Here is a 15,417-nt window from a genome sequence, read left to right as displayed (position 1 = left end):
AGTACTGGGATGTGAAGGATGCCCACAGTCCCAACAGGTGACGCTGGAAGTACAGTAAGAAGACATACGGCCAAACTTCCAGCACTTAAGCACTACATTGGGGGGAGGGATATATGTCTTGACATCACAGTGGTAGACCATCTCTTGACCTTCTTGGGTAATGTGTCACCCTCAAAGGCCAAAATGAAGGCACTGGTGGCAACCTGATTATCCCTCGGATCTCAGTGGACACGCTGGATGAAATGGACACCTTGCTGCTCTAAATTGGCGTGCAGCTCATCGTCAGACTAAAAAAGAAGGTCCCTGTAAAATATGATACCCTGGACTATATTTAAGCTCTTATGGGGTGTGATGGAAACAGAGCAGAGGATGCTGTTTTGATCAAGACCGATCTTGACCGCATTTTGGACAAGACCTCCACCTCCCCAAACTTGTTCTCTAAATGCTCCACAAAAAACTGAAGTTTCATTGACAAGAAAGATTCCCCATCAACTCTCGTACAAATAAGGTACCGGCGTGAATAAGCTTCGCTGCCATCCTTAGCCTGACTTTCCTCCCATGGTGTGGCCAGAGAGGGGAACAATTTGGGGTTGTACGTCTGTGCATTGAATTGAGCCCGCGAACACTTATAGACTGCTGGTGTTTGACCACCAGCAAGAGATGACTTACTAAGCTTCATGGCGTGTCATCTGACCTGATACCACCCACTCTGACCAGGGGCCCTCCCCACAGGTGCCACCCAGCCGCAGCAAAAGCCACCTGGCAGGACGGCCATTGCCGGGAGTCTCGATGCCCCAGAGTGACGGGCATCTACTCGTTGGCATACGTGTGGAGTTAGCTTCGCAGGGGTCAGCAGAGCGATCCCTGTGTGGTCAGGGGGCTACAACCAACAGGGTACATGGCGGCCCCACCACAATGGACTGGCTACTGTGCTGGATATCAGGCGCAAACAAGCTAAGAAGTTCATTATTGTCGACAGCGCAGAAATTGATACTGCACATAGGATTGAGGAAAACGCATCCAGGAGGGTGACCTCGCCCAACAGCTGGAGAATGAGCGCAAGTGCAGATCCACGTTGACAAAGGACGCATGATGGATACTTCCCCAATTGGCTCGCTCCTTGGAAAAATTTTGAAAAATGGAGGTCAAACCCTACAGGGGACCATCACATAAAGGCTGAAACATGTGAGCCTCCCTTTAGTTGCCTCTTATGAGAGGCAGGAATACCTCAGGCCTATTCTAACCCCCGGACCCACAGGTGGGTCATATTTGGAACTAGTAGTAACTATTCATTACAGACACCACCAATGTGTTCATTATAGATTTTTATATATTGTTCTCCAATACATTTATTTCAAGTAAGATTTATAAATCTGGCTACATTCCTGGCAATCAACAAACAGCTAGTAACTTCAGTGATTTCACACTCAAATACTAAGTGCTTTTATTGTAATGGTAAATCCAAATTAAGCAAGTCAACACAAATTTCACAGACACTTTCCTTGCACTGCTGTTCAGTCTACTCTGTTATATGCAGTCCAGCTTGTGCAGCAAAAGCATTGCTCCAAGATGTGGTTTAATTGTTTTGTAACATTTTAGCTAGCTTGAACTTTCCTCTGTTAGCTCTCTTCCGCTTATATAAAGGGCATTTAAAATTCCTATTACAAGTTTCTAAAGGTTATTGGGTGGAACCCATGTCTGAAAATGTTCCATTTGGATTTAAAACAAGTTCGAAGATCATATCACTTTCAAATCTCCCATTTCAGGGTACAAAAACAAACTGAGAAGAGGGTCGCAGATACTGACATTTCTGCAAGTAGTGCTGGTGGAATTATTGGAAGATTTGCCACTGTCACTTCATAAGCAAATGTTTCCAAAATCGTGGCACATCTGCACACTTGCACATGACATCCACAAACATCTCAACCAAACATATGGTGAAAGGTGGATAGGTTGGGTAAAGCCATTTCTTGGCTACCACTGTTGTGAGAGTTAACTCCTCTTCACTTTTTCTTGTGGGGCCATATGAAGAGTCTTGCATACGAGACACTATTCACTGTTGGAATTATTCAGCACACACCAATGCATGAAAGTGTGCATTGCAGATACACCTTGTGCAACAAACAGCAGTACCACCATGTGTAGCTGCTCGCTACTGCAGAGCACTCAGGTCAGAGTTCACTGTTCGCGGTCTTCAAATGCATTTTACACCCTAACGGTACATTTCCAGGCATGGGTTTCTTATCAAAATTTATCTACTAAGTACCCATTACCATCCCTATACGCCTGTAATAGGAATTGTGTAGCATCTGGTACACTACTTGTAGCTTCCAGATCATCAGAAAACATTGTCTCTCTCTCTCTATCACAGTCTGGTTCAGGCTTATGACAGTTAAGACTTTATAATGTAAAAGGCACTAATGACAGCACTGCTTTCATATAGCAACTTATGGGCACTGTAAATTGGAATAATCAACAGAAAAACATGTTTTCTCTTGTACTTAACTAACATGTTTCCATATGCTGTGGCATTATCACTGTCTTTATATGTTCGTATTGCTTTCTTTAGTGAATATGTCATGACAACTGAAAATTAGTGTCAGACCAAGATAGAAATAAAGAACTCCTAATCATTAACAGCATCCAAGCACATTTCCAATCCAGACTCAAAATTTCAGTACTACTGTCTTCTCCTATTACTTCCAAACATTACATCTAGAGATTAACCCATTATGTGTGCTGGAATAGGATCATTATGGAGGGGGTGGCTGAGACTAGATGGAGGAACTAGTTAAGCCTGGCACAATGATATTGTTGTTGTTTTGGTCTTCAGTCCTGAGACTGGTTTGATGCAGCTCTCCATGCTACTCTATCCTGTGCTAGCTTCTTCATCTCCCAGTACCTACTGCAACCTACATCCTTCTGAATCTGCTTAGTGTATTCATCTCTTGGTCTCCCCCTACGATTTTTACCCTCCACGCTGCCCTCCAATACTAAATTGGTGATCCCTTGATGCCTCAGAACATGTCCTACCAACCGATCCCTTCTTCTGGTCAAGTTGTGCCACAAACTTCTCTTCTCCCCAATTCTATTCAATACTTCTTCATTAGTTATGTGATCTACCCATCTAATCTTCAGCATTCTTCTGTAGCACCACATTTCGAAAGCTTCTATTCTCTTCTTGTCCAAACTATTTACCGTCCATGTTTCACTTCCATACATGGCTACACTCCATACAAATACTTTCAGAAATGACTTCCTGACACTTAAATCTATACTCGATGTTAACAAATTTCTCTTCTTCAGAAACGCTTTCCTTGCCATTGCCAGTCTACATTTTATATCCTCTCTACTTTGACCATCATCAGTTATTTTGCTCCCCAAATAGCAAAACTCCTTTACTACTTTAAGTGTCTCATTTCCTAATCTAATACCCTCAACATCACCCGACTTAATTCGACTACATTCCATTATCCTCGTTTTGCTTTTGTTGATGTTCAACTTATATCCTCCCTTCAAGACACCATCCATTCCGTTCAACTGCTCTTCCAAGTCCTTTGCTGTCTCTGACAGAATTACAATGTCATCGGCGAACCTCAAAGTTTTTATTTCTTCTCCATGGATTTTAATACCTGCTCCGAATTTTTCTTTTGTTTCCTTTACTGCTTGCTCAATATACAGATTGAATAACATCGGGGAGAGGCTACAACCCTGTCTTACTCCCTTCCCAACCACTGCTTCCCTTTCATGTCCCTCGACTCTTATAACTGCCATCTGGTTTTTGTACAAATTGTAAATAGCCTTTCGCTCCCTGTATTTTACCCCTGCCACCTTCAGAATTTGAAAGAGAGTATTCCAGTCAACATTGTCAAAAGCTTTCTCTAAGTCTACAAATGCTAGAAACGTAGGTTTGCCTTTCCTTAATCTTTCTTCTAAGATAAGTCGTAAGGTCAGTATTGCCTCACGTGTTCCAGTATTTCTACGGAATCCAAACTGATCTTCCCCGAGGTTGGTTTCTACTAGTTTTTCCATTCGTCTGTAAAGAATTCGTGTTAGTATTTTGCAGCTGTGGCTTATTAAACTGATTGTTCGGTAATTTTCACATCTATCAACACCTGCTTTCTTTGGGATTGGAATTATTATATTCTTCTTGAAGTCTGAGGGTATTTCACCTGTTTCATACATCTTGCTCACCAGATGGTAGAGTTTTGTCAGGACTGGCTCTCCCAAGGCCGTCAGTAGTTCCAATGGAATGTTGTCTACTCCGGGGGCCTTGTTTCGACTCAGGTCTTTCAGTGCTCTGTCAAACTCTTCACGCAGTATCGTATCTCCCATTTCATCTTCATCTACATCCTCTTCCATTTCCATAATATTGTCCTCAAGTACATCGCCATTGTATAGACCCTCTATATACTCCTTCCATCTTTCCGCTTTCCCTTCTTTGCTTAGAACTGGGTTTCCATCTGAGCTCTTGATGTTCATACAAGTGGTTCTCTTATCTCCAAAGGTCTCTTTAATTTTCCTGTAGGCAGTATCTATCTTACCCCTAGTGAGATAAGCCTCTACATCCTTACATGTGTCCTCTAGCCATCCCTGCTTAGCCATTTTGCACTTCCTGTCGATCTCATTTTTGAGACGTTTGTATTCCTTTTTGCCTGCTTCATTTACTGCATTTTTATATTTTCTCCTTTCATCAATTAAATTCAATATTTCTTCTGTTACCCAAGGATTTCTACTAGCCCTCGTCTTTTTACCTACTTGATCCTCTGCTGCCTTCACTACTTCATCCCTCAAAGCTACCCATTCCTCTTCTACTGTATTTCTTTCCCCCATTCCTGTCAATTGTTCCCTTATGCTCTCCCTGAAACTCTGTACAATCTCTGGTTCTTTCAGTTTATCCAGGTCCCATCTCCTTAAATTCCCACCTTTTTGCAGTTTCTTCAGTTTTAATCTACAGGTCATAACCAATAGATTGTGGTCAGAGTCCACATCTGCCCCTGGAAATGTCTTACAATTTAAAACCTGGTTCCTAAATCTCTGTCTTACCATTATATAATCTATCTGATACCTTTTAGTATCTCCAGGGTTCTTCCATGTATACAACCTTCTATCATGATTCTTAAACCAAGTGTTAGCTATTATTAAGTTGTGCTTTGTGCAAAATTCTACCAGGCGGCTTCCTCTTTCATTTCTTAGCCCCAATCCGTATTCACCTACTATGTTTCCTTCTCTTCCTTTTCCTACACTCGAATTCCAGTCACCCATGACTATTAAATTTTCGTCTCCCTTCACTATCTGAATAATTTCTTTTATTTCATCATACATTTCTTCAATTTCTTCGTCATCTGCAGAGCTAGTTGGCATATAAACTTGTACTACTGTAGTAGGTGTGGGCTTCGTATCTATCTTGGCCACAATAATGCGTTCACTATGCTGTTTGTAGTAGCTTACCCGCATTCCTATTTTCGTATTCATTATTAAACCTACTCCTGCATTACCCCTATTTGACTTTGTGTTTATAACCCTGTAGTTACCTGACCAGAAGTCTTGTTCCTCCTGCCACCGAACTTCACTAATTCCCACTATATCTAACTTTAACCTATCCATTTCCCTTTTTAAATTTTCTAACCTACCTGCCCGATTAAGGGATCTGACATTCCACGCTCCGATCCGTAGAACGCCAGTTTTCTTTCTCCTGATAACGACATCCTCTTGAGTAGTCCCCGCCCGGAGATCCGAATGGGGGACTATTTTACCTCCGGAATATTTTACCCAAGAGGACGCCATCATCATTTAATCATACAGTAAAGCTGCATGTCCTCGGGAAAAATTACGGCCGTAGTTTCCCCTTGCTTTCAGCCGTTCGCAGTACCAGCACAGCAAGGCCGTTTTGGTTATTGTTACAAGGCCAGATCAGTCAGTCATCCAGACTGTTGCCCTTGCAACTACTGAAAAGGCTGCTGCCCCTCTTCAGGAACCACACGTTTGTCTGGCCTCTCAACAGATACCCCTCCGTTGTGGTTGTACCTACGGTACGGCTATCTGTATCGCTGAGGCACGCAAGCCTCCCCACCAACGGCAAGGTCCATGGTTCATGGGGGGGCACAATGATATATATTTACTGAATTCAGTTACATGGAATGGCGTGAATGGAATCAGTCGAATAATAATATTAGTGAAATCAGTTTTGAAATTCCACCTATAAAAGTTACACTTCCAACACCAACTGAAACTTTCAGTGTCACTGGTGATTTCCTCCCTGCTATTCCTACATACCCCAAGGTGAGAACTTATTGTTATATTGTCCAGCAGTAATAGAAGGGAAACATCAGTGACTCTGAAAGTCTGAGGAATCTGCAGGTGTGCTTGTATAGGTTAAATTGCGATGGTGACTGCTTTTAGTTAGCAGATCAGGTTGGAATGCTGGTCTGGCATGAATTTCGTTTCTTGCAAGATTTTCATAACATTGCAATTTCAACAATTTTGAAAGAATTTAACTGATTTCATGTCATATCACTCAGTTTAACTGTTTTCAATCCCATTCATTTTATTTCAGTGAATTTAATCAAGTTGACATTAGTGTATCAATCTTTCTCATGATTTTACATTTGTGTTTTTAAGAGAACATCATGGCACATCACCTTGAAATTTTGTAGCTTAACTCTATATTCACAACCAGGAGTTAGGATGACTACTCTTATATTTCGAATAACAGTTTCTCATTATTATGCAGCAGTGTGAAGCTACCTGATATGCACCTTGCACTTAAATTTTGTCACAATATTAGATGTGACATCAAAAATTGTTCCTCGGATACTACACTTATTGTCACATTACAAACTGTGTGTTTTCCTGAGAGCTGAGTCACTTTGACAACAGTTTGCCAGTATGCATCGAGTTGATTTGTGTCATGTTCAATGCTTCAGTGTCACTCACACTTACTTGCCTTACTCCAGGTGTTCCATTACTCTAAATTATTTCTTACCCATTGACAACTGACACTCCACTTGCTCAACATAAACAGTATCAGAAACACTGTCTTCTGAATCGGACAATATTTCTTCTTCAAGAACATTATTGTCCAGCAGAAAAGTCTTCTTGCAGCAATTGGCAATTTTTATCAGCAGTCAAAAAAATCTGGAATAATCAGGCATTACTAATGACCCGTCCTCACAGCTTCACTTCTGCCAGTGCAACTCTCCTACTCCTTTCTTCTAGGGGTGCTAGTTCAGCAAAGTATACAGACGGGAGTTAGTGATGTTCGAACAGCATGAGAAAGGTACTGAAAGAAGTGAAGTGGTGAAAGTTACTCATTACTCATGCCTGAACAGCTCAATCAGTAAGCATATTTTTCACTAAATATAAGGTTCTGGATCCGAGTCCTGGTCTAGCACACAGTTTTAATCTGCCAAGAAGTATCTAAACAGCTCACTACAGAGTGGAAGAATCATTCTGGAAACAATTCCCTTGATCATGGCTAAGCCATTTCTTCACAGTGTCCCTTCTTCCAGGAGTACTAGTCCAACAAAGTACGCAGACGGGGGAGGGGGGCTGTCAGAAACTGTGAGAGTAGTACCTGGATAATTCAGTTCATAATACAAGGATTGCTTACAGGCTCCTAGATAAATCTTGGTATCCTACATGTATAGCACATAATTTACTACTGTAATGTTGTCATATATGTTGGAAGAAAAGTAATGTTAGAGACTGCTGAGCAAAAATACATTTTTTATCATTTAGACTATTAAATGTCTCATAATTCTGTTTAAAACATACTGACATGAAAACCATCAAATCCTTACTTAAAGTCAAATTTATTCTCAGCTATGAACGAAAATTACTTCAGAATGGAGCAAAGAATTAGGAATCTAAATCATATGCAGCACTCATAGCTCTGTAATTATTCCTCAGTTCAAATTTATACCATCTCTTCCACACTGCACCATAATCGGACCACAGATGGAACTGCTCGCAGAGGGAGGGCATAAAAGTCGACTGTATGCCTTCAGGAGTTCAGTTCATCAGCACACCTAATGATGGCAACATGTCTGATCGCCAAAATATTAGATATGATGAACTGGCAGTACACCCATGGACTGTTTGATCAACAAATATGTTCGGAGAAACTGAATAATAATAATAATAATAATAATAATAATAATAATAATAATCACAATAACAGTAATAAAAGAAAAAAAACAGTTTCTCAGAGATCTCATTGTATAACTGGATGAACACCTGAACTGGACTGAATACACTGCATCTCTATGCTGGAAGGTATATGCACTCCTATAAACTGTACAAAAACAATTTTTTTTCCAGAGAAATCAAAAGGAGTATGTCTAGGGCCTAGTTTTGCCACTTTTCTATTACTTGGACACCCCACAACAAAGTAAAAATAGCGACAACTCCTTCACCCAAAATTCCTGCGAGATATCCACAACTAACACACAATAATATGATCCAATTACTTCTTTCCAAAGACAATTGTCTTCATCGTATGCAGTACAAATGTTTGATTACCATACATCTAGTTTGCAGTACTGATTCTTCAGTAAAGAAAACTCAAATACCTGTACGCAAATATGGAATTTTACACTTGCAAGAAACTCAGTCTAAATCACTTTCAACCACCCCCCACCCCCACCCCCTCCCAAGAATTAAAGATGCTTTTCTGAAGCCCTTACATGCTGCAAGCTGTATGGAATAACTTGCTCCATAACATTACTAGTACCCCCAATCTGCATCTCAATACTGTTTCACAGTCTTTAGATACATTTTAATGTCCTACCTCTCTAATATCTTTCTCCATTTAGAGTCCAAAATCCATCGTCGAATGTGTGGTGAAAAGTAGACCCTACTTTACCTACCATTTTTATTTCTCTTTCCAAATGATGAGTGAGACGAGTAATTGTATGTATGACTTCATATGAACATTAATTTCTCTGATTTTATTGTTACTGTTACTTCAAGAGACATGTATGGGAAGAAATAATGCACTGCTTGTTTCTTCTCGGCACTTCACACTTTAGAGAGAACTTCTCCATGATTCACAACGCCTGTCCTGTAATCAGCCACTGGAGTGGAATTGGTGTTTCTGTGACACTCTTTGCATTTACTAAACAAACCTGTGATGAAATGTGCTCCTCTTTAGATCTTGTCTTTACCTCTATTAATCCTATCTGGCGAGAGTCCCAGACTGACAAGCAATATTGAAGCATCTGTTGATCAAGTTGCTTTATAAGCTACCTCTTTCAAGAGTGAATTACATTTTCTTAGGAAATGTCTCCTAAAATTATTTTTATGTGTAATGAAAATCCTATAATCTGATAAGGGAAAACAACTGAATAAATAAATAAAATAACAAATAAGTGCACATTAGCGAGTGTGTAATTTTCCAATGCAGTTATTGCTTGGTGGAAATTTGGCAATGTGATACTGTGTAACAATACAGTAGTATATAACATCAATATGGTGCAGTGTGTCATTTAGTAACTGTAGTTAACATGATTTTGCGTATTCACTTTTATTCACGTGTGAAAACACAATATCTACATTACTGTTAAGACGGTAAAGAATTTAAATAGAGAATAAACAGGAAAACCTACTGGTAAATCTTAAGAGTTCTACTGTGTGCAGGAAAGTTAAGAAAATTATGAACATTAAACAAAAATCTGGCAACATTATTATAGCTTTCTATTATTACCAAAAATCACAAATGTTTCTAAGAAGTAACTTTTTATAACAAGGTAATGTGCATTACTAATAAATCCAACACCATTTTGACAAAAGTTCTGCAGTACAATAGTGGGGAGCTATTTGTTGCAAAATTCAATCAACTTAGCAGAGTCAGATTTAATGTCCTCTATTTCGGAATCGCTCAGCTGGAGGAGGATATGGGAGGGCATCCATTGTGACCTTGTTAATAGAATCAACCCTCTGACTAGAATTAACTTGGGAATTAGGGTGTCCAGACTGAGTTATGAATACTGCTTCTACTGTGTAGCATCCAGAGTTTTAAGCACTGTGCCATCGCAATGTTTCTGTCTTTCAGTTCTGGAAGTCTTACCCTTCACATAGACAGTTTTGATATATTATCCCACTTTTTGATTTTTTCTACAGAAGAATGAAAGCTTGGTTTCAAAGAAGAACAGTTCTTATCCCCATCCGACTAATTTCCACTATCCTGTCATGTCAGGTCATGGGTACAGCAATCATGTTAGTAGCTTATTTATTTGTAGTTACATGTGTACAGAGATTCAAAGCAGTAATAACTGTGCAGTTCAGTGGTGAATGGTCCACTAAACCATTTGAAAACTGAAATGGGGACACAAGACCCATTTATCACTCTGAGATAATGTTCAGTCCTAGTTCACTAAGCTCACATACTTTGCTTTGGTTCACAAAGGAACAGAGGAATAAGGCATAGATTTTCATGTGATGCAAGTCAGTTGTATAGGTTTACATTTAATCAAAAACAAGAAATTGGCAATAAATTGATGTGGAGACAAAACAGGTGTGGAGGTAATGTAATCCTACTGCAAATTAATTCTTCATGTGCTCATTTTCCCATGATTATTAACATATAAAGTATGAGCTTTTTACAACAAAAATAAATTGGCTTTAACTGATTTTTTTAAAATTTCATGCAAATGTATTTTTTACTAAAAAAAGACATCTATGATGCTCAACCTGTCTGTCACGAGAATCCAAAAATAACTATGTCTACAGGCCACCTGCTCTTGGACAATGCATGCAAAGTAACAATAACCATTGCCCAAACAGAAGCAGGCACAATTATAGGTGCACTGGCAGCTTTGGCAATTTGTAGTGCAATACTGTAATAACATACTGCACAATAAAATAATGAGGACAGTCAACCAGTCAGTTGGGGATGAATGATTGATGACACAAAGGCACATTTGATAATCAGATAATTGCACTAGGTTTTGAGTGAATGCAACTTGTTTTGTTTTAGTATGCACCTCTCCCCACCCCATCCCAAAACTCAAACACAGTGTGCTGGAAGGAGGGAAAAGTTTCTCCTAACCTTTCATTAGAAACCTACTTATCATGTAAAGCAGAAGGAAGCTCATAGATGATGTTAAATTCCTAGCTTTCAGAACGATGGGCTTTGGTGGAAGCAAGGAAGGATTGAAGGAAATACACGGGTCCTATTCCATTTTTATTAAAAAATGGGACATTTTAAAAAGTTTAGAAAAATCTGGGACAATTAAGGAAAAATGGTACACAAAATTGTCTTGACAAAACTTAATGGACACAGAAGTCTGACTTTGCATCATGTATTCAGATAACCCCAACTCACTTTTACAATTATTCTGCAGCACTGTTACTGTACTTTTCACTTTTATGTATTTTATCAAGGAGTGCATTTTCGTTTGAAAACTCATGCGACGTTTCTTCATCTTAATGTGATTTGCAAGGTCTGATTTGCGCGACATACATTATACATTTTCTCCACTGCCAGTGATAAAAGTAAACTCACTTTTTATATTGCTGTTAAAATTAGACTCTCATTTTGGCATGATAAAACAGTGAACATGAATCAGTACTATGAACATTGCAAAACATTAACAGTAAATAAACAAAGGCTGTAGAGCAAGTTGTAAAAGTGCTGTTTCCTGGCATATATAGTCTCATAACGTGCGGTAAAATGCAAACATTTCGTACTATGAAATACTTTAGCCAAACAGAATCACAAAAATGCGTGACATATTACCATCCCCAAACAAACTTTCAGGACATGTTGGAAAAAAATAGGACACTCTCAGGAAAAACAGGATGAAGGGACATGATAAGGAAATGACAATATTATGCTCAAGAGTACAATATGCCACACGAAGAGTTATCCATGACCACAGGTCATCAGAGGCTTGCCACACAGAAGGATAACAATATTAGTGAAGACAGAAGTGAAGATATGGCTGTCAATAACTGGACATGATGTGGACAGAAGTATGGATTTAAGAGTAAGATTTATGCAATGCTCCCCCCCCCCCCCCCCCTTGGGCTTTTCATTGTTGACATATTTACTTAAGATGTGTCAAAATACTCACAACAGATTTACTTCAGAATTACCTTGTAGGTTTAGTTATTTACAATGAAAAGAGTTTTAAGTATGGTGCAAATGTAGATCTCACGCTATGCTGCAGATCACTGTGTTACCATGACCTTTGTTTTCTATTTGCAGGCTCCACAAACTGACAAGCAAACGGTCACCTTCCAATTTAACAATGGAAAATCCAGGATAGCATAATGACAATATTAGGGAAAGGATAGATTGCTACTCACCACATAGAGGAGATGTTGAGTCACAGACAGGCACAACAAAAGGACTACTACACAAGTAAGCTTCCGACTAAAATGCCTTCTTCTGAATGAGACAACTCACACACACATGACCACTGCCTCTGGCTACAGAGTCATGGGGGGGGGGGGGGGGGGGGGGGAGAGAGAGAGAGAGAGAGAGAGAGAGAGAGAGAGAGAGAGAGAGAGAGAGAGAGAGAGAGAGAGTTGAAGAAGGCCTTTTAAAGCTTACTTGATAATCAGTCTTTTTGTTGTGTCTGTCTGCAACTCAACATTTTCGCTACATACCTTCCAATCTAACCTATATCTCAGGCCACATTGTAGGAACCAAGGTTTCAGAAGGGTACACTAACACAACAGAAAAAGAAGTGAATAACAGAATCAAGAAATATAGTACAAGATTTAGAGAAAAATTATGTAAATCTTACAACAAATAAGAAACTAGGTTTTTTTTTTTTTTTTTTTAACAAAAGTATGGCCACAAGTGTAAGTCAATACACCAATGGCTATGTTTCTATGCAGAATCTGAAACTCTTTCCATGAATTCCAAAAAGTCCTTTTGGGGTTAAACTTGTAGATTCTGGCAGAGACAAACCCAGCCAGGTTTCTATAGTTATATCCTTAATTTTATTATAAGGCTGCCTCAACATTAAATTATTAGTGGTATTCCATGGATACTACTGGAACGTGGAACCTCAAAACTTAATGTCAGTGACACTGGCAAGAAATAATGTATTGTGCTTAATAAAAGCAGTGATGAGAAACAAAATATTGAGAACGCAGATGAACCCAGGACCTTTATATCTAGTAGTTGGTACAACATTATACCTTTAGGGCCTGAATAGGTAACACATTCTTGTTTCTATTTCTTCCAAATGAAAGATTTTTTATAAATATTCTAGAAACTAAAGATTAAATTGTTTTCAGTTTGTCCATTGTTTGTTCTGCTCCAGATACTCCCACTTTAGTAACTTGAAAACAGATTCTCACATTTAGTACTTCATTTTGGGAAAGTTGATATCATCTGTAGTGCAAAACAGTAGGGTAAAACAAAGGATTTTTTAGAATTATTAATGAAGGTAAGTTTCCAAAATTATCCTTGGTATTATTTAAGGAACTTACATGTGGTATTGAGACAAGTGTTTCTATTTATTTTTTTCATTTATAAGCTGTAATATACAGCTTCATCAATGAACTTCTAAATAGAACTTGTGTTCCCATGTGGTACCAGTTTAGTTATACAGCATACAAATAATTTTCTGCTCATTTGCAAAGGCACTTTAAAGGGCTATTAAAATGTAGAGCTAGCATATTTTCTGACATGTGTGCCGATCATTATTAAAAAGAAATGAAATATTAGTGTTTAAAGTCTTGTTGACAGTGCGAAAATTACAGAGAAAACACATGCTTGGATTGGACAAGGGTGATGAAGGAAATTAACCATGGGATTTGCAAAGGAACTACTCTGAAACTAATCATATTTTATGTAAGAGAAATCCCATTCCACCAGTACCTCAACTGCTGCATCTCCTTATTCAGTCCACTATTCAAGACACTGCAAAAGACTACTAGTATGGCAGGGACTGCTTTCTAAGCATTCTATTGTAGTGTATTTGAATTGGGAAAGTCAGCCTCTCATAAAGAGCTATGCTTTGTGCTTTTCGAGTGATTCCAGGTCACACAATGCAGGTATTTTCATTGCACAGAAAATATTTGCTTGCTTTGTGGCACGACAGAATATTCAGTTGTGGCTTTGCTTAGCAGCAGATATGTTATGCTCGGACTGTATTTGTTTTTTTTTTTTTTGTTTTTTTTTTTTTACTAAATAATGTTTATCTACAATTACACTTAACACGAGACAACAATGCCCATTTTAGAAGCAAACAAATCGCAATATCATGATTAGTACAAGCGTAATTTAGGCGGCAAATAAGTAAAATGAACTATAAATAATGCAATGACGAAGACTGTAGTCTAGGTTTGTTTCATCTTCTTAAAACTTAAGAGATTACCAAGCGTTATCGTTTGAGAACTGTGTAAGAAGTTACCGAATTATTAAAAAACTATTTTAAGTATAAATTATTATTTTATGCAATTCGCTTTATAGCAATACCCAAAAAGAAAGATGTATTTCATTTCATTAATAATACTAAACGAATCAAATCATCATTAATGTGGTATACGTGGACGACGTATTTCTAAACCCTTCAGAGAAGAAGCGTGTAAGAATAAACTTGCAATGTCACTTACGACAAAACACGATTTACTGAGTTTGAAGAAGAACGATGTAGTCATCAGTTGTTGCAAATGGGCAGAATGAGTGTTCAGATTCTTGAGCCCATACATTTACAAAGAAATCGTTGTGCAATGTATTTGTGATTAGTTTACAGTTCAAGACAGTGTTTTCAGGCTTTGGGACATTTTCCTCCGTAATGCCATATCACGAATTGTGTATCGTGCACAGAACGTTTTGGCGCAGTGTATTACAAACATCAGAAGGTGAAATAAAGTTCGCAGGCGGGCTAACCTGTGTTCTGCTTTTCTGTACCATTTCCCGCTGCGGCCAGGTTGGTTCCCGGAAGGGCAAGGTGTTATACCGGGCGACAATATACTATTCATGATATCATCTCGCACGTAATTTCTAGATGTATTTGCCATGACACTGATTTTTGTACAAGTTATGCAGGTGAGATCAACGGCTACTGTACACAAGCATCCCACACAACTAGCACGTAGAAATACACAATACGCAATGCACAACACCCGTCACATGTAAACAACGGCTGCCAGCATTTCAGAATTCTTTCACGATACACACTTAACCGCAAAGCCTTGCACATGCGCAGCTTCCCGATGCGGTAGAACTGCTGTGACAAACAGTATCTTGTGCGAAAAGCCTGTCGTACAAACTGCAAATGAACAGTGGAAATGAGAGATATACCGCTAGCAAAAACCATGTAATTGTTGAAAATGATGGTTAAATTTAGTTATTATTGATGAAGAACGAAGTTTTACAATGAAGTTGTTATGCGACTTACTTTAACTGAAAAATATGCATGTAATGTAACGTTTTAGTCCGGGTGTTTTGTT

General features: G+C 38.8%; 1 protein-coding gene across 1 annotated transcript in view; it reads right to left on the bottom strand.

Annotated features, from left to right (window-relative positions):
• Nucleotides 1-15,158, bottom strand: part of LOC126088610 (cytosolic purine 5'-nucleotidase) — a 486,141-nt gene extending 470,983 nt beyond the window's left edge. The window contains exon 1 of the mRNA XM_049906843.1: nt 14,855-15,158. Coding sequence (XP_049762800.1) covers nt 14,855-14,985 — 131 coding nt within the window. The 5' untranslated portion in view covers nt 14,986-15,158. The remainder of the gene's footprint in view (nt 1-14,854) is intronic.
• Nucleotides 15,159-15,417: the final 259 nt, after the last annotated feature.

Source organism: Schistocerca cancellata, chromosome 1 (genome assembly GCF_023864275.1).
Source record: "Schistocerca cancellata isolate TAMUIC-IGC-003103 chromosome 1, iqSchCanc2.1, whole genome shotgun sequence".
In the NCBI taxonomy this organism is placed as follows: Eukaryota; Metazoa; Arthropoda; class Insecta; order Orthoptera; family Acrididae; genus Schistocerca; species Schistocerca cancellata.
This window is presented reverse-complemented; position numbering and strand designations above follow the sequence as displayed.